Below are 19,863 nucleotides of genomic sequence, written 5' to 3'. Positions count from 1 at the left end.
TACCTGGGTGTGCTACCTTTCCACACTTGTTAACTTTTTTTCTAAAACTGCACAGGAACCATAATAAAAACACATTTAGCCAAAAATGGCTGACAGAGCGCCTCATAACCTTTTACATAGTCCTCTAACAAAGCCAGTGCATCAGTCATGCATCATTACAAGTTAGTGCCACTGTATTATTTATGGTTACATCAAGCTGGAATATCTTTTGAAAATTGATGTCATATATTTACGACAGACACTGCCTGCATTATGATTGAAGTGTTGTTTGTAATTCCTTAATTCCATTCGTGGTTATTTTGTTTCACTAGATGCATAAAAAGAAAGTACTTTATTGCTTTACAGGCTGCTGGATCAGCAAACTTCCAAAACCTCATCTTTTATAGAGGTGCTTACATTTGAGAATGATGACTTAAGTGCATTTGATTAGCAGCTCCTGGCTTCTACTTTCCCTCTTACTTACTTTGGAATAAATAAGATTGTACTACTGTATGTTTTCACATGACTGTTTATCCCAAACTGTGTATTTTATCCTCATCCTCTGCCATCCACTCACAAATGTGCTGGTTGATAATTGTCTGTACACATGCATCATTGTTACAAATGTCCCCACAGAAAGAGGATAACTATTTTGCTGCCAGCAAACTAAAAAGCATAAAAAACAACACTTATCTCAAGGTTTAACCCTGAAACAAAGCACAACACTATAGCTCTACTAATTGACCCAACCCTTATACTTTGGTGGCTGATTCCCGAGTGGGGCCAGGTGAACACTGGCTCCTTCGGGAAAATGACTGGCAGCTGAGCTCAACAGCGAGGCAACACACACTCATGCAATGTGCAGGCCTGCAAAGGCCATAACAAACAGTCACGTGTCAGTGCCTCTGGAACTCTGAGAATTATGGCTGAAAAGTGAATACACAAAGGTGGATAAACTTAACACCTCAATAGTCTATGCACAGGATGATTGTCCTGACCTTCCTTGTTCAATGTTTACCAAATATATTAAGAAGTCTTTGACATACAGGATATCAACCAAACAGAAGCAGTATTGGCTTAAGTTTGAATACCAGGAATTCAAAGGCACAGTTGTAATATTGTGACAACAATAATTTGTCTTCTCTTGTGTGTGGCAGTTTTGACGATGGAAACTAAACCAAAAATAAAAAGAAGCAGTATGTGGAGATGAAGCAAGTCAGGTGCACAAGTGTATGAACAAAATCTGCAACGCAGTTAAAATGAATGAAAAAGCAGCCAATGTCCAAAGAAAGAAATGTAGCATGCTTTCAGAAAGCCTTGAGAACTACTGCTCAAGACCACTGTAAAAAAATTACAAGAAGGTCTGGCTCCTTGGAGGCAAAATATACAGAAATGAGAGGTGGCTCAAGATGTTTGCACAGTAGTATAATTAGTTTGACAGTTGATGGATAGGAGATGTTTCTGGACAGTAGCTTGTGAACCAATGTTAATACACAAAGAAGTAAAGAAATGAAAGTACAATACGCTACTATGAATTTTAAGAAAATGAGCCTTGATTTAAATTAAAGCTCAAACTGAATCTTGTTTGCCTCCAGTCATCATAACACAAGACACCACTTGTGATTGCAATGTGTATTTTTTTAATCATGCTAATAGTTATTTGATAGGTGGTTATCTCACAACAAGAAGGTCCTGGGTTTGAATCCAGTCTGCGGTCTTTGTGTGGAGACTACATCTTCTCCCTGTGTTTTCATGGGTTATCTGCAAGCACACGTGGCTTCCTCTCACAGTCAGCCTGTTTTAATGACACATAAGAAAATATCCCCTTTTTTTCTTATTGGATGTGATATTTTTTGACATTGTTGGATAAATCATAGTCACACATAAAGAAATTGTAACTCCTTAGATTCCTAACTTGCTCTTTTGATTTTTTTTATTCATTTATTAGTTGGCTTTTTGGTATTTTCTTCCATATAACTTGCAGCGGCAAGCCAGAGGCATAACAGGATACAGGTGAAACACGACACGGATTACTCAAATCCTACCCCCCCCTCCAAAATCTGACCCAGACCTGTGGAAGCTTGTTTTCACCACTGGAGAAAAAGGATAAACATGGGATCTTTTTTGCCATTGATGTGTCAAAATTTCTCAATTTTGAGTTATTTTTTCTGAAATTTTAATTAGTAAGTTGAATGTTTTTGCTATAATAACCTGAAATTTCTAATTATTGATGGCAAAAAGTGTTTGTGTGTTTTCCTTTCAGTGGTGAAAATGGGCTGCCAAACAGACTAAATACTGACCTTTTCGATGTGTTTTTACTAAACAGGCTGGACTATAGTGTTGCAGTGCCACAAGCAATTCAGTACTACTCTTTCAGTCCTGTTCCCCTCACCTGCAGACTCCTCCTCTTTTTCTACCCTCCTAGGTAAGTGCAGTTAATAGTACACACCTGCACCTCAGGTGTAATGTAAAGAAGAGACAGCAGAGTGGAAAATAATGCATGTCTCCAGCACACTCTTTGAATATGATGTAAATTTCAGGATATCAGATTACAGCTATTCTCATGCTTTGAGCAAGGGGTGGGGAGTCACAGAAGGGAGAGCACACCTGAAGTAAAAGGCAGAGGAAATGTTTTCTCCACCTCTTTTCACTGTGAAGTAGAGGAGTGTACCTAGCATACACAGGAGCACCAGGATGAGATCCAGCTGGATGAAAGCTTTGCTTATGGTCCTCATTGTGGCCTTCGCATTGTTATACCTCAGCTCTATTAAGAAGGAGGTCCACACTCATTCTGAGAGATTGCAGAGGGCCCATTACAATGACTCCATTAGGGGCCAGGGAATCGTCAAGAGGATGGAAAAGATGGAAACAGACATCAACAGGCTGCGTGAGTTAAAGTCTCAGTTTGGCAGCTGCTTATGTGTAAAGTCTGTATTTAGAGTTCAGTGAAGAAACAATGAAGGCTAGATCTGTTCATCTGAGGTGTTTCTCATCTGCTACACATGAAAATTTCCAAAACGAAACAATTAAAGTAACAATTATTTTTTAAATAAAATGTCAGCTGTTTTGTTTTTTATGTAGGGGCCCTTAAGATTTTTTGTTTAAAGTGTAAAACCACAACTCCCATTGGATACATTTGGTTTTTATGCTTGAACATTAAAAAGACCCGCCTGCTTCACTACTCACTTATTGGAGCTTTTCAAGTTAACATTGCTAAAAGTACCAAATTGCTCTTACCTGACTGTTCCTGACTCGGTTTTCACAGACAATAAACAAATGAGATGGACAATGCAAACACTATGTGGTCATTTCTGTCCGCAGTGAGTTTGATGAATAAACTTGAAAAGAGGGAAACGGCACCTGGCAGGAAGGAAGAGGTGAAGGACAAGAGGAAGAGGGTGAGGAAGCTGTACCCCAACTCTGATCTGTTCAAGAATTGGGGTGACGATCTGTCAGAGGAGGAGCAGAAGGAAGCCGAGCAGTTGTTTCAGAGATATGGATACAACGCCTTCCTCAGTGACAGGCTGCCCCTCAACAGAGAGATTCCCGACACCAGGCCTCCAAGGTGAGTGCAACACACGAATCCGAAAGGAAATCAAAAAACACACACCGAGCTGCTTGTGTGTTTCTGAGGTCGATCAGTGACAATTACATTTTATTGTCTTTATTGTCTTAGCATGAATGCATGTGAATTTAGTACATAGACACACTTAATGGCAACATTGTTAGGTACATGATTGCTAACGCAGATATGTAATTGGTCAGTCATTAAGGCATGTATACACGGTCAAGATGATCTTCTGAAATTAATCTTGACCCCGAGGAAGAAAGCTCTTGGGTTTTCAGAGAATGGTCAGAAAAAGAGAAAATACCCAGTGAGCGCCAATTATCTGGGAGAAAATCCCTTGTTTGGGTAAAAGGTGAGGCTATTTTGAGTGGAAAGGAAGGAAACCGTAACTCAAATAACAGCTTGCTACAACCAAAGTATCTAATATGATAAATAAGATAAGAGCATCTTTGAAAGCAGAGCATGTTGAACCTTGAGACAGATGGGCTACAACACCAGAAGACAATATTTGAATGAATTTGGCATCAAGAGCAAGAAAGTATGCCTTGCATCAACATTATTAAAATTTAAACAACAGAGGCAACTTCATTATTGATGCTGACCTTGTCCATCTCTCCATGATCACAGCATACCCATCTTCTGATGGCTGCTTCCAGCAGCATAACACACCATCCCGGAAAGCTCAGATCATGTATGCTGGTTTCTTGAACATGAAAATAAGTTCACTGTACTGAAATGGCCTCCACAGTCGCCAGATGTCAATCCAGTAGAGAACTTTGGGATGTGGAGTGGGCACTAAAGGATACAATTTCAACTCAAAAACATTTAATTTATTACTTCTTCAGGCTGCCTGCTATTTTTCTGCTCACAGGTGTGCTGTGAAAAATTATCCGAAGGATCTGCCGACCATCAGTGTTGTGTTAATCTATTTGGATGAAGCTCTTTCAGTCATTAAAAGAGCCATATGCAGCATCGTGGACAAGACACCAGCTCGGCTGCTGCAAGAAATCATCCTGGTGGACGATCACAGCAGCAATGGTGAGTCAGCCTGCTTCCAAATAATTTTCATATCATTTTCAGACTGTGGTGGATATCCTATGTACACAGGGACGGTACTCAGATATCTGACAAATCTGAAACCAAGCGTGAAAGGAAGGCGCTCACAGCAGCTTTAGTTTATACTGCAAATGATGGCAGAAACTACATCCTTTTATTACAGGCAATAAAAGACAGCAGTATAAAATATGAGATGAGGTTTGAGTAGCAAAACTTGCACTGAAATGGGAAACAGTTGCTTGCGTTTATGGGTTGGAACTGAAAACATATATCAGGGAGTGTAATGTGTAATTGCGATGTCGCTGTCCACTGACAAAAGAACTTGTAATCCTAAATAAACACGACCACGTGTGTAGAGTACTCAGAGTGGCAGAGTGACTTTTACAGGGATAGTACTCTGTATGTTATTTTTGAATTACTATGAGTATGGCAAATTAAATTCTTGTTTTAAATTCAAGGGAGAGAAAAAGTGTCAGATCTATCAGCTGATTTGTGAAACAGTCCTTTGAATCGTTTTTATTAACGATCAGAAAAAAAGATTGATTGTTAGAGGTATGAGTAGATTTAATCTGCAGCTCAGATTGCTGAAACGGTTCTTTATTTTCTGCAGAGGACTTAATGGAGAAGCTGGATGAATACATCAGCTTTATCCACGAGGAGCGTCCAGGCCTGGTGAAGAAAGTGCGGCACTCTGAGCAGCTCGGCCTCACCCAGGCCAGACTGTCGGGCTGGAAGGTGGCTGAGGGAGAGGTGATTGCCATCTTGGACGCTCACATAGAAGTCCACGTCCAATGGTTGGTTTAAGATCTGAGTGACTCTTTTCAGAGCTGTTGTGATAATCCTGTAATTGGCCCTCATGTTTCTTTTAAAACTGTTTGCGTGTGTCTAGGGCAGAGCCTTTACTAGCTCGGATTAAGGAGGACCGGACTGTGATACTGACGCCTGTTTTTGACAAAGTCAAATACGATGACCTGACACTGAGTCCCTACAATAGTGCATCTCATGGCTTTGACTGGGCACTGTGGTGCATGTATGAGTCCTTCAGACCTGAGTGGTATGCCCTGAATGATGAGACGCTGCCTGGCAAGTAAGAGTCACATTTAAAGACATCACATTTTACGCATGAACTCCCAGCATGTCAGGACAACACAGTGTGGACGTTTCAGACTCTCCGCTGAACCACGGCTTAGAAAGCTATGAAGACTGTACACATGGAGCCAGTGTTGCCAAAACAAATATCAAGGATAGTTGCAGACAAAATCTTTCACATTAAGCAATCTGCGGAGTGTAACACAGCACCCATGTGGGTGTCTATAGGTTGCACAAAAATCAGATTTAAGGTTTTTGCTGCTAGAATGAAAGCAGCCTTGATGACACATTGTTGACCCATTTGTTTTTTTGTTTTTTGTTGTTGTTTTTTAAATCCTTGGTTGCTTTGGTGTTTCAGGCATTGCGGTCATAATTCTTTATAATTAGGTTTGCTTTGCTGTCTTAGTTAGAGTGCGGTGTGGTAAGATTTTTTTGCTTGTTCAATTTTTCCTTTGTTAAACGGTGTCACCAGGAGCCCCTCAGTCATGGGGATACTTGTAGCTGATCGCCAGTTCTTCGGAGAGATTGGAAGCCTTGATGGTGGAATGAAAATATACGGTGGGGAAAATGTGGAGCTGGGCATCCGGGTAAGTAAACTGACTGATCAAGTCCTGCTGAAGACGATGTGCAATGGTTTGATTTGAAATATGTTAGTCTACCTATCTTTTATTTAGACCCACCATACGTGTCTTTACACGCTCCTTTTTGCAACCACGCTCTGTGGCTTCATGTGGTGTGCAACGTTATGGTTCCTAAATGCTTCCACTTTGCAATAATACCACTTGGATCTAAAGTCTTATACAAATAAATTTATTATTGACTCCATGTTTGAAATTTGTGACTAAACAGACTTTATTTGGTTACATTTGTGATCTGGTTTAATGGGTAATCTTTTTATATTGGTTGCATTAAAAGCCTCCAAACCTACTTTTATATGTTTTCACAGGTGTGGCTGTGTGGAGGAAGCATTGAAGTTGTGCCTTGCTCTAAAATTGCCCACATTGAACGAGCAGTAAAGCCTTACCTCCCAGACTTGAGTGTCATGATGAAGCGTAATGCACTGAGGGTAGCAGAGGTGTGGCTGGATGAATACAAATACAATGTCAACATTGCTTGGAACCTTCCCCTTGAGGTTAGAAGAGAAGGCACCTCCCGAGTTAGATTTAAGATTCAAATTGCACAGATATGTGCTCTGCAGGTTGAGTAATAGTGCAAACACTCAAACATGTCTCTGTGGTCCTATTGTTTTTCCTACAGAACCATGGGATAGACATCGGGGATGTGTCGGAGAGAAAGAAGCTCAGGGAGAGGCTTAATTGTAAGCCCTTTAAGTGGTATTTAGATAATGTTTACCCGATGCTGGACCCCCTGGATAACTTGCTCAGTTATGGAGCTGTAAGTCAAAAATAACTGTTTTGTCTGAATACATATGAGAGGTTAGATATTAAAGTGTGACCATAAAGTCTTTTTAACTCTTAAATTCTCATTAATTATATTTAAAGGGCCTCTCTGTAGAATGTTTTGATGCTTTTTAAGGGGTTTTTTTTTTTTTTGACGATAATTGTATTACAGCTTTAAAAATTTCAAAATGTGATCTTCCCCAAGTTCTGAGGTTGCCTCCAATGTCCTACATGTGGACTTTTTTTTTTTTTTTTTTAAAATGTAAAGGTTGTATGATGGATTCTCTGCAAAAACAAATTGGTGTGATTTATGTGATATTTATTCTCATAAATCACAGGCTTCAAGGCTGCCCTATAACATCATTTGTTACCAAAATGGCTAAAGTTAGCTTAGATACTCCAACAAAAACTTGCCATATTGACAAAAAAAAAAACAGATAACAATATTTGTGAGTCAAATTTAGCCACTTACTTGCTATGTTGGATTGTAGCAAAAGAACTGACCTCGACTGTCTTCTTTTAGCTATTTTGCTAGTGATAGACTGTTCAACATACTGTCGTGAGTGGTTGAGGTTAGCTGGGCCTCCAATAGTGTAGTGGTTAACACATTTGTTTTCGCTGGTTTGTCTCAGCTGGAGAGACATGTCCTCTCCAGGGTTGTATTATGGAGTCCATCAAATATGTGGCCAAATTTGACAATAGAAGTCAAAAGTAGTTAAAATACAAACTCTTTGTCATACCTTTACGTTTATTTCCCTAGACTGTATATAAAAAATGGATGTAGTTATTGTGATGGTTGCGAGGTTCTGTTATAAAACCTCGATGTGAGCAGTTTTGTTATCGCCATCTTTGTGTTAGGGTGGTAACAGTAAAGTAAACAGGACTTGAAACTTGTGACTGAGACCATAAACGTGTTTACTGAGGTCACAGAGTGAAGGAGCCAGTTTTCAGACTCAGAAGCTAAATCCATCTTTTTTTTATACAGTCTGTGATTGAGGTCGCTTGCTAATAATACTAATTTCATAGCAATGAAAATGCTACATGGATAGTCTAAAATAGTTCCAGCACACTAGTAATTATGATCTATGGTGGTATTTTTAGCCATAAATAAATTATTTAACAGTACAAAGTTAATGTTTAGTTAATATTTAATTGAGGATGATGCAAGGTAAGCTTCTCTGCCTTGTCAGGTCAGCTTTGTTGGCTTTATAAAATGACTGAGGCTTATGCGCTGGCCTCTAAGGAGTCATATGTGGCATAAAATGCTTACAAGATGATGCAGCAAGTTAAAATTCACACATGTTAGTCCCTATTACACGATGAAGATCAGCACACAACATGGGCAGCCGTCACCAGCAGCAAAGAACCTTTAAGCAACTTTTGTTTTTTTTACGCTTATCATATTATTTTTTTATTTGAAGACTTTCATGGGGATACATCAAGATGTCTCACAGTTACAATAGATTCATTCACTGGAGAATATTATGTACTCTTACTTTGTTTTTATGCAGGGTGTGTTTCATAGTGAGAGCATCTGTAAAGCAAACTTTCCATGAATGCTCTCAAGGAACTCCCTCTTGGTGGTGCTTCTGCCAATATTTAATTGCACTGAATCTTGGCACAGTGGCATCGCAGTATTACAAAACTCCCCTTTCCCACCTTTTTCTAATTGAAAATTAATTTAAAGTTAGTTTTGTTTTTGTTCCAGAGTCGTTTTACTCATTTACTTAAAAAATACAGTGTTGGGAGTATTTTTATTTTATTGTAGTTTGGAAAAGGTATTACAATACAAACACAATACTTCATGTTATAATTTGCTTCTTAATCCTTGTTTGGTTGGTGAATTTGGCCTCACTGACAAATACTTTTTGTTAGTTTTGCAAACTCATAATGTCGTTTCAGTTTGCATCTTTTTTATTTTTATATCAGTTAACTAAAATGTGTTTCTGCACCTGGTTTCTTTAACTTTTGCCTATACTAGTGTCCGGATTTGTCTGCTGGATACGTTGTGTTCTTTCTAATGAAAGCTGCTCCAGTTTATTTATGCTTTTGTTGGCAGATGATAAATGATCTGAAGCCAGAACTCTGTGTTGACCAAGGCCCGATGCCAGGAAACACACCCATCTTGTATGGATGCCACTTCTATTCACCTCAAGTATGTTTAGAGATTCAATGTTTGCAAACAGGTGGTGATTTTGTTTTTGTAGGTAATTGTTGTTCTTTGGTTTAGCACTGTTTTTATCGCTCTGATGGACAACTCTACATTGGCGGGATCAAATCTCATAAGTACAACAGCAACCGCTGTCTGGTGGACCCTTTCAGTGGAGTCTACCCGGTGCTGTATGACTGCAAAATAGCCAAACAGAAAGACTTTCACATGCTGTGGGATTTTAAACAGGTAAATATTTCAGTTTTTAAATATAGAATCAGTCAAACCTGAGGGAAGTTGTCACCCAACCCACTCTGAATCAGCTGATTTTTTTGTCCTTTAAGCTCATCCAGACAAAGGACTGTTGAGCTTATGCCACCCTGAGGCATAAGCTCAACTAATGAAACTTGATCACCTAGTAGGTGATGGTTTGCAGTTTTTTTTTGTTTTTTTTTAACACATTCACCTGTGAATCATGATGAATCTTGAGCCAGAAAAGCTTCAAACTCGTTGACTTTTTTTCTTCAATATTACATTCATTTTCATTTCATGAAACTTTATTAATCCTGTTCATTATGGTGCTCAGCTGCACCCAAACACATTTAAAAAACAAACAAACAAACAAACAAAAAAAACATTCACTCTCTGAGAAATAAAACAAGTCTATGAAATATTGATTAAGAATGCCTACATTGCTGTGAGGCATCTAAATTCTTTGTTGGGTTCAAACTAAATATCACGAGATTATAGTAGATTAAATGGAGGAGGCCTCAGGGCAGAGAGGTCTGGGTGTCTCGGAGCAGACACATCCATACATCCAGTCAGGTGGATGTATGGATCATCATATTCAATGATACTGATGATCAATAGAGAAGTTTTTGGAGTGGATATAAAATTAATTTGATGGTAGTCTGTTAACTTATCTTAAATGTGTTTTTCAGTCCTGAAAATCTTAGTTGGCTATCGGATATACTTACGAAAGCTCATAAATGTTGGGGGAAAAAAACCCTAATTTCAACCAAGTATTATACTTTGAGGGCCTGTACTGCAGACAACTTTCAAAGCATGAAGGTAAATTTACAAGGCAAATATCCTTGTGTTTATGTAGCACTTTTCTACTCTACCTGAGCACTCAAAATACTTTATACAACATCCCTCATTCACCCAGTCACACAGCACCTTTTCTATGCTTAAGTGCTTTCTATCTAACATTCACACTGATGGATGTATCCGAGAGCAACTAGGGGTTGGTTCTGTACCTTCCCTAAGGATACTTTGGCATGCAGACTGGAGCAACCATTGCTCGAACCACCACCCTGCTGAGCTACAGCCTCGCTAAATATGGTGATGTTATTGTATAAATTAAAAAAGAAAAAAATCAGCTAAATCTGAGGTCACATGGAAGCCAGTCACTAATGTCTGGAGAAGAAAAGGAGACAATAAAATGTGTTTATTTGCAGGGAGGACCCATCCAGAACAGAAAAACAAAGCGATGTCTAGAAATTGCGAAGGATGACGATGGCTTTTACAAACTCATTGTCCAGCAGTGCACCGGTCAGAGCTGGAATATACAAAATCTCATCAAAGACCACTAAGAGACTGCTGGGCAGGTCTCAGAAGATAATGAGCTGTTATTGCACAAAAAGTGAACCTCGTGTCAAAGAAAGATCTAGAGTTGTCTTTCGTTACATCATTATTTAAAAAATAAACGAGGTTTCTGAAGAGAGTCACTGAAAAGGAAAGTGAAACATTTTTTCTTCTATTTTTTGTAGTTACATTAGATGTATATATGTCTGTACGTATGTATGTGCGTGAACTACAAAGAATCATTTTTCTTGTTTGTTTTGAATACAGAAATTTCCTTGTGAACAGTTGCTCTGTGCATGTTTGGTATTATGAAGCCAAAAGACTAGCTGTGCATGACAAACTTGACCAAACCTCCCTGTGAGCTGGTCTCTTGTAAAGCTTCTTTGTGATTGCTCCAGGGCCGAAAAAGCTACTAAGACACTTACAGTACCAACCTGCCAATGCCGTCAAACACTTAGTCTTACTGTTAACAGAGACTCCAATAGCCTTGATCTTTTTTTAAATAAAGTCTGCTAAAGGCCTATGAATATTTACCTTAGTGATACTACAAACATTCAGTCATTCAAGTCAGTCAGGATCTAATATCACTTGGCAGTTATAAATTGGCAGAGATGAAGGCGTCCCACTTTTTCTGCCACATGGCACGACCTGAATCCTTCAGATGAGCTGGGAGTGAGCTGTACCTGTAGGAAAAAGAAGAAACATTTGATGAGAAGAAACATATTGCAACTGGGCTTAAAAGCTTAAAATCAAAGGCTTTCTTAATATTAATACAAATGTTCATGTTTTTTTTTAATGTGAGAATCAGCTTGGAGAGATTTAAAAGTTGCTTCAAAAATGCAATTCCAACACGAACATGAACATTATTTGTTGTACTGACAAATAAACAAGGACATTGTCTGAACACTTGGCTCTCATTTTACTAAACATCAGTGACTCTATGTATTAGCATTGTGCCGAACATCATATTACAGGATACTGTTTCTGATAGCCGGAGACATGAGCATGAGTTTAGTCATCCTCGAGCACTCATAAACAGGTATGCTCGTAATGCTGACTTTAACTAATTATAGCTACATTTTCTAAGGAAAATGTTAAATTTAATGGAATCTAATTTACTTTATTAAAATAAATAAACCTTTGACTTGATATATTTCCATTGCATTCCCGAGAACTGTTGCTTCATGTTTATTGAAGGGTAAGAAATATTGAGTGTATGTTGGGCTGAAATTTATTGATTTGTATAATTTAATTCATGTTCATTCAAAGATAGTGTGATAAAAACTGGCATCAGCTGTTGGCCACCTCATTTTGAGGCCATCTTGTTTTCTTTGAAGGCTTAATGCTAAAACATGAATGAAAGAAATAAAGTGAAATTATTCTGACGTGATGGAGTTTGCAGCCAGTTCTTTGAGCGTGCCCAGGTTTGCTTTCAGCCCTCCGATGCCCACGAATGCTTGATAGAAGTCATAGGAGAGGCCTGTGGTGCCAAACAGGGACGGGTCATCGGCACTGATGACCATCGGGTGACCCTCTGACATCAGCACAGTGGCAGGGTGGTTCCTGAGGTCTGAAACCAGCTTCAGCACCTGCACGTCAGAGGTGAAACAAACTCAGGTAAGTTATGCATAAACACATGTACATACTGTGTGTATTTTATGATGGCAGTGCTAACAGGTCATTAACGTGACGTGTATATTTCTGTTTCACTTTTATTTAAAATGAGTCATCAATTCCTGACTTTTAGGCATTCAATCTTTAAGCTTCTTCTAAAACACCTGCTAGATTTAGATAATCTTACAATTTTAAATTATATTGATTTAATCAACATTTCTTGCTATTGTACCAGCTGACTTTTAGTGGTTGCAGTTTAAATTTCAATTTAATCAGGCTTAACGTTTGACACCGGTATTAACTTTTGTCTTTGGTAGCAAGATATCATTTCTAAATTAAACATTTTTATGACAAGTTAACATTTTTCTTAGTTTTACATTTGTTCTTGACTTGAAAAGTTTATCAACCTACGTATGAGTTGAGTTGTTTTTAACGATATTTAAGAAAGTGCTACAAAACTACTACCAAAGACCACACTGATGACTCATCCTGGAGGCCACAAAAGAACCCAGAGCAACATCTAAAGAACTGCAGGCCTCACTCTCCTCATTTAAGGTCAGGTCACACTAATAAAGAGACTGTGCATCCATGGGAGACTTCCAAGGAGAAAACCAGCAAGTCCACGTCTAAATGTCAACAAAGACAAAAAAAAAAAAAAAAACAATGTGAAGGATTTGGAGTGGCCTAGTCAAAGTCCGGACTTAATACGATTGAGGGGCTTTGGCATGATCATAAACCCTCCAGTGTGGCTGAATTAAAGCAATTCTGCAAAGAAGAGTGGGCCAACATTCCTCCACAGCCATGTAAAAACACTTATTGTCAGTTATCGCAAACACTTGATTGCAGTTCTTGCTGCCAAAGGAGACACAACAAGTTATTATGTTTCAGGGCAATTGGATAACTTTTCTCTTAATGAATGAAATCATCATTGAAAAGATATTTAGTATTTACTTAGGTTATTTTTGCCTAATATTTAAAAGTGTGACAAATATGCAAAAAGGGGGTAAATACTTTTTCACAGCACTCTACAGGTATATCACCTTGCATTGCCCATAACATTAAAGGTGCTCTCTTCTTAAAGTTAGATTGTTTTATAGAGTGTTAATCCTACATCATGAAGAAGCTACACATCACAGCAACGTCTTCTGCTCTGATGACTTTAAAGGTATTCAGCGCAACACAGTCAAGATGTGGGTCGGAGGTCGTGTCATCTATACTAAATAGTAGTAAATGATCTTACCTGGTTTGAGATGGGACAAAGCTCCACAGCCACATTTCTTTTCCTAGAAAGTTCTTTGGCAAGCGGATGGTGCGCTAAAGCGTAGCCGTGCCCAATGCGCGTGGTGTTGAATAGAAGGGCATCAAGAATATTTTGATCCGTGTCTGTGCCTTCGTCATCTATACACATGCACACAAATACAGCATACATTAAATTTTAAAAGAGTTTTTCAAATCTTCTGAGAATTACTCATGGTATAATGAGCTTTATGCTTTTTGATCCACCCACCTGTCTCCCCTGCATGAAAGAAGTACGGCAATCTGACACCAAGTTCAGCTGGCAGAGAGAGGGCCTCTCTGAAGAACCAAAGACTCTTCCCACTGTCCTCCCGTCCAACCTGCAAACCATAAGGTTAACTAGTAATGCGACACTAGGGTACACCCTGTACGAGCTGACAGTCAGTCATATGAAGAGAGACAGAAAGCCATTCATGCTCACATCTAAGGTGAATTAGGAGTTAACTTGCGTTTCTTAGGATTGTAGGCACAACACAAGAAGAGCAGAAAAGTCACACAGACATGTAAACGCCACACCACATGGTCCCCAATAAGCAGATAAATGATCTGCAGACTCAGAGCTTATAAGCAGTTGAGGCTGAAGTCCACGGGTCACTTCTTACCATGTCAAATCCTGCAACGACATCTGGGAAGTCCTTTTGCAGCTGAATGGCCTCTTTTACAGCAGCTTTGACCTCAGATATACTCAAAGCTCTGAAGAAAGGAACAACAGACATAGATGACAGTACTTTCTAAGACTCACAAACAACAAAATGTTTAATTTTACATCAAGATTTAGTAGTCAAGATGCCTGCCTGAGAAAAATCAGTCTCCAATGTTGAAAACAGGTGATAAACCTTATTAGCATTTAAGCGCAGGTTTTCCTAACAGAACTGTTTGGGAAATAAATGGGGAACTTACAAGTAGAGGGTCATAGCCACTTACTCTAGTGGTACTTTGAGGCACATGCTGAATCTAAACCAGTAAAATTAAGACACATGCACATTTTAAGATTGAATTAAATGGTTACTTTACAGTAAAACCTGACCTAAAAATGAATGTCTTAATCAAATTTTGTGGCAGTTGGTGCTATATTGAAAAAAAAAAAGTCAGGGTATCACCAAATCAGGCATCAGGTTTAATCCTTTTGGAGCCCCTGAGTATCTGTACAAAGTTTAATATGTATATTTCAGTCTGCTGCCTGCAAAGCTAAAAAAAATAAACTCAAAATGAACTTCACAGATGTTAGGATATCAGTCATGCTATCAAACTTGTCTCAGTGACTTCAGATTGCTCCCAAACTTTACATCCCCAAATTGTAACGTGCTTTCTGTCGGAGTAACACGACATCAGGATTTAACAGAACTCCATCACAGCTGCAGAAATCATTATACGCCCCTTTTTCATGTGTTTTGATTTATCAAATGAATGGACTGTCCTGTTAATAACTGGACTTTGCGGCTGCTTCCTTTGCAAGAAAACAGGAAGCCGAATGATTTGAGATAATATATTGAATTATCATTTAATTATTTTCCAAACTGGAACACAGTTAGACTTAAAGTAGATGTTGAAGATCCGACATCTTGTCCCCTTTTTATTTAACATGAGTTTGGTGACTGAAAAGAAGATCTGTGAAAATGTGCTGCCAGCGGTTGGAAGTGGTTGGAGGCACATACATTGGTTACAAGGCTATTATCTAATAAGTACTTCTGATACTTTTGAAAATGAAACTACTTAAGTAAAACTACATTTCCAGTGGAGTTACTTGAAAATCACTGAATTCTTTACATTTAACTGAAGACAGGTAAAAATAAAAACACATAGTGTTAAGAAAAAACAAAACAAAACAAAACAAAAACAATATGTTGCAAAATAAAAGCTCGTTTGGAACTTCATTCCACATGTTTTTTTTTTTAAATTGAGACACGGTCAGAAAAAAAACCCTGGACAAGTTACATAATAGTAAAATATATACACATAAAAAGCTAGTGTGCTGTCTCACAACTCATGAGAGTAATTAGTAGCATAACTGTCTCTAAAAATACTCATAGCTCCTTTTCTCACAAGTTAAAAAGGGAAGGGGAGGTGTTCACCACTTTGTGAAAGACTAAATGATGAAATATTCCAGTTGAAAAAAAAAAATCAAAATTGTGTAAATATTATTATAAGATTCAGAGAATCCAGAGAAATCTCTGTATACAACGGATAAGACTTGAAGCCTATCCTCGTCTCTCTGGGGGTAGTGTACCAACAAAACTCATCACTGCTTCCACTGATCCAAAAGTCTATGATACAACAAAAAGAAAACATTTATGAACAACATCCATAAACACTGCTGCCTTCTTTGAGCCCATGCCTTTTAGATGGAGTGAAGGGGTGTAAAAACTGTCCTGCAGTCTGAATAATCTGAGCTTTTTTTGAAAATCACAAATGCGGCATCCTCTGGGCTAAAGAAGAAATGAGCCATCCAACTACATCACTGTGGACCTAAAAACCCTGCACTTTTGATAATTTTTTGCATGTAATCCAACAGCATGCCACTACAGTTTAAGAGTCCAGGTCTGTAAATTTGCCTTAGCATCTTCTTTTTTCACACCAGCTACTGGCCTGGCAACTCCAAGTTCAACATCCTTTGTCTAATATATCCACTGCCCCTCCTCTGCACATGTCCAAGCCATCACAGCCTCGCCATCACTACCTCTGTGCCTTGTTCATCTTCCATCCGTCTCACTGATTTTCATTCTTCTTCTTTGCAGTGCATACCTGCACCTCTCCAGGGTCTCTTCAAACTGTTCCCTACTATCAAAACAGACCACAATGCCATCTGGAAACATGCCTGACCTCACATCAACCTGTCCTTCACCACTGCAAACAAGAAGGGGTTCAGAGCACATCCCCAATGCAATCACACCCCAACCTTGAATATCTGTCACTCTTGAGTTCCTCATACAGTGTCACAGTTCCTCGCTTGGCACTCATCATCTGCTTTCTCTAAACGCACAAAGAAACAGTAAAGCGCCGTCTGACCTTCAGCCTGCTTTTCTGCATCAACACTCAAAGCGTCCGTAGTGCTCTTTCTCAGGATGAAGTCATACTGCTGCTCACTGATCGTCACCTCTTTTCTTAACCCAGCTTCAACAGTTCTAGCAGGATAAAGGTTTTACAATACTGAACATAATATTACAGTCAGCAGAGGTTTATCCCTTTATTCAGTTCAATTCACTTTTATTTATCTAGCACCAAATGACAACAGCCTGCCTCAAGGTGCTTTATTTTGTAAGATAAAGACCCTAAAATAATACAGCGAAACCCCCAACAATCAAATGAGCCTCTATGAGCAAAAACTTGGTGACAATAGGAAGGAAAAACTCTTTAACAGGAAGATACCTCTGGCAGGACCAGGCTCAGGGACGGGCCGCCCAGATTGGGGGTGAAGGAAGGAAAACAGGACACAGAAAAGGCACACACAGTGAACTTTTCCACAGTATTATAATAATGAAGCTAATAATTTGTGCAGTGCTTAGAGAGCCTCAGTCGTCACTTAAAATGGAGCGTAATTTTAGAGAAGCCCTCTCTTTGACATATTTTACCTGTGGACAGAAATTATGATACGAGCCCCGAGAAAGTCTGGATGGTCTCCTATAAATTTCTTTGTAACTTCTTGAAATGTTTTCAGAGTCCAGAACTTATCGTGAATAGTTCCATCGAGCTCGTATGTCTGCAACACAGAAAGGTTTCAGTTAGAAATGTAGAAATGTCAGATATACCGCTGCCACTGATGTAGCTGTTTAGCACAGGCTGACGCTACAAGGATCAGGTGTAAACAAACAAACAAACCCTTGAGAGGCCGCTCCTCAGTTCCAGATACAGGATGTTGTCGCGGTGAAGCTCCTCTAGGCCTTTATAAAAATAATCCTTCAGGACTGGAGCATGGGTGACTAAGCCCGCAGATGCGATGAAGGCTTTCTCAAATTTCCCCCACACAACGTCTTGGCTTGGGTATTGACCATCTGGATCCTCGGTGAACAGAGTGAGGTGCTGCATTAAACTGTAAACCACCCAAAAACGACCTTTCAGTGTTAAGGTTTCCCACTACAGCTTGACTTTACATGTTCAGGTGAGAGTTAGATGTTACCTAACCTGTTATCAAAGCCAGTAGGATCTCCTATTTTGGCTCTCAAGGTCTCGAGCAGCTGCCAGTAGAAGCAGTCCCAGCGTGGGAAGGGCTGGCGAGCTGAGAACTGGAAGCGGACCGAGTTGTCCCAAGTGAAGCAGATGTAGCAGTTAGGTCTGTAGGTGATGTTCTTCACCAGCCACTCAACACTGACCAGAGAGGAGCTGTGGATGTGGAGGGCTGCGCCTGTCACCCAAACAGCCAGATATAACCTCAAAGACAAACACTGAAAGTAATCATGAATGACTTGTAAGACAGGCCCCAGGGTGCAGGAATATTAAAAGGCCTTCCACACCTGATAAATCTAAGAAAAACTAAACAACCTCACAGTTTCTAGTGATTTTGTTTGATATTTGTCAGTCTGCTCATCTTTGCTTTTCTGAAAACATCTAGTGGATTAGACATCAAGCACCACATCTGCATTCCTCTTATTAATTTTTTCCCCAAATCATATTTTGTTCTTTCCGTTGCTAATACACACAGCTTTTACAGCACACTACAGTATATGAAATATCAGAGAAAGCTATTAAAGAAAGCCTAGGTAAAATCCAGCCTGGGCGTGCTGCGCAGCTGTGACGTAAAGGAGACCAGAAATATGACTTTTGAGAATTGCTGCAGTGCTGAAATAATGAAATTTGTGCTGAGACAGCCTCCACCAAAGTTTAATCACATAATGACTTATTGTTTTTACTCATTTTCTGAAGTTCCTGTAGCTTTACCTTTTATTCTTTGTCTGCCAAAATCTAATCACTTTATCCTTCAGGCCACATTTAGGATTAACCTGAGGTCACAATGACCATGACCTTTAACTGCCAAAATAAACAATAACAGCATTAGATTTGGTCGGGTCCCCTTGACCTTCTAAGCTCCTGCATCTGTTTCTGGTGGACTGATGCAGTAGGCCAACCAAAGCTTTAACATCACCTTTGGGCATCTTTTGCAGCAGTTTGAAGACCGGGCTCTTCTCAATAAGAGGTTTTGCTTTGAAGAAATGCAAAGCGGGAGGAAAAGGTGTGGCAGACATCTCTTGCTCCTTCAATCGGTGGAGGTAAGCGTCCAGCTTCTGCTCGGCCGCTGTCAGCACCACTCGTCCACCCGTTTGCCTGGATGCCTCCTGACGCATCAGCAGGTCCCTCTGAGCGGGGTCAGGCATCCCTTCAGTTACCCTCACAAACCACAGAAGGGGCACATAAGTGACCACAGCCCAGAGGAATGAGATCACCATGTCCTTGTGTGCCACCGGAGGGTGCTGTGTCCCTACTAGAACAACATGTTCTCACTCTTGAAAGGAGCAGGCTGTATTTGGTCCTGGAAATGAGAAGATAGTCCATGAAAGACACGAATACTGGCATTGAAGGAGAAGGTTTTGTAGCTTTAATAGTAACTGAATAAATTTAAAGCTTGTTACAGGGTCTTTAGGATTATAACATGCTGACACAGTGCTGACAGATTCTAGGCTGTAGCCGCACTCAACTGATTTATTTTGAGACATCCTTAATAATCCAGGTAAGGAAATCCCAGAAAATTTATTCTTTTAATCCCGAAGCCGAGAACGCTGTATCCAGAAGAACAAATTCGACATTTTAACGTAACCGTTTTACTTTCTGGATCAAATTTATTACGCTTAAGAGGTAACGAAAGTAGAACACAGCTCTCAGGAAGTGACAAATGAAGAAAAATCATAAAAAGCAAATCTAACTCCTTTTTAAAAAGAACATACTTACAGGAACAGCAAGAAGCAGCGTCTTGTGTCTCTCTCCACAGTCTCCTTAAATGCTCGGCTTGTTTTCCACAAGAAACTCTTGAATGTCAGGAAAAATACTCGGAGCGACCGGATAATTGGGACATTTTTGTCTGACTAATACCATGTGATAAACTAATGAATGAAGCATGAATGGCCAGTGTTGCAAAATAAATGGGAAAGACTGGAGATCATTCAGCTGCGAGAACAATGTGCGAGTCAAAAAGAAGA

General features: G+C 39.4%; 2 protein-coding genes across 2 annotated transcripts; one reads left to right on the top strand and one right to left on the bottom strand.

The window, feature by feature from the left end:
• The first annotated feature begins 2,454 nt into the window (after positions 1 to 2,454).
• LOC116334789 (probable polypeptide N-acetylgalactosaminyltransferase 8) lies at positions 2,455 to 10,864 on the top strand. The gene is made up of 11 exons (XM_031758325.2): positions 2,455 to 2,866; positions 3,301 to 3,544; positions 4,419 to 4,585; positions 5,214 to 5,397; positions 5,493 to 5,690; positions 6,165 to 6,279; positions 6,639 to 6,824; positions 6,950 to 7,087; positions 9,152 to 9,247; positions 9,323 to 9,490; positions 10,702 to 10,864. The coding sequence occupies exons 1-11, from the start codon at positions 2,674 to 2,676 to the stop codon at positions 10,834 to 10,836; spliced, it is 1,824 nt and encodes a 607-aa protein (XP_031614185.2). The 5' UTR covers positions 2,455 to 2,673; the 3' UTR covers positions 10,837 to 10,864.
• ada2b (adenosine deaminase 2b) lies at positions 10,845 to 19,732 on the bottom strand. The gene is made up of 10 exons (XM_031759463.2): positions 19,616 to 19,732; positions 18,816 to 19,199; positions 17,858 to 18,077; positions 17,555 to 17,765; positions 17,308 to 17,435; positions 14,341 to 14,431; positions 13,950 to 14,058; positions 13,683 to 13,840; positions 12,215 to 12,417; positions 10,845 to 11,511 (listed from the first exon to the last, which is right to left on the bottom strand). Exons 2-10 carry the CDS (start codon positions 19,114 to 19,116, stop codon positions 11,424 to 11,426), a joined length of 1,509 nt encoding a protein of 502 aa, XP_031615323.2. The 5' UTR covers positions 19,117 to 19,199; positions 19,616 to 19,732; the 3' UTR covers positions 10,845 to 11,423.
• Between the last annotated feature and the right edge of the window lie 131 nt (positions 19,733 to 19,863).

This window comes from Oreochromis aureus, linkage group 17, assembly GCF_013358895.1.
Source record: "Oreochromis aureus strain Israel breed Guangdong linkage group 17, ZZ_aureus, whole genome shotgun sequence".
Classification (NCBI taxonomy): domain Eukaryota; kingdom Metazoa; phylum Chordata; class Actinopteri; order Cichliformes; family Cichlidae; genus Oreochromis; species Oreochromis aureus.
The sequence above is the reverse complement of the archived record's forward strand: the minus strand, read 5'-3'. Positions and strand labels throughout refer to the sequence as shown.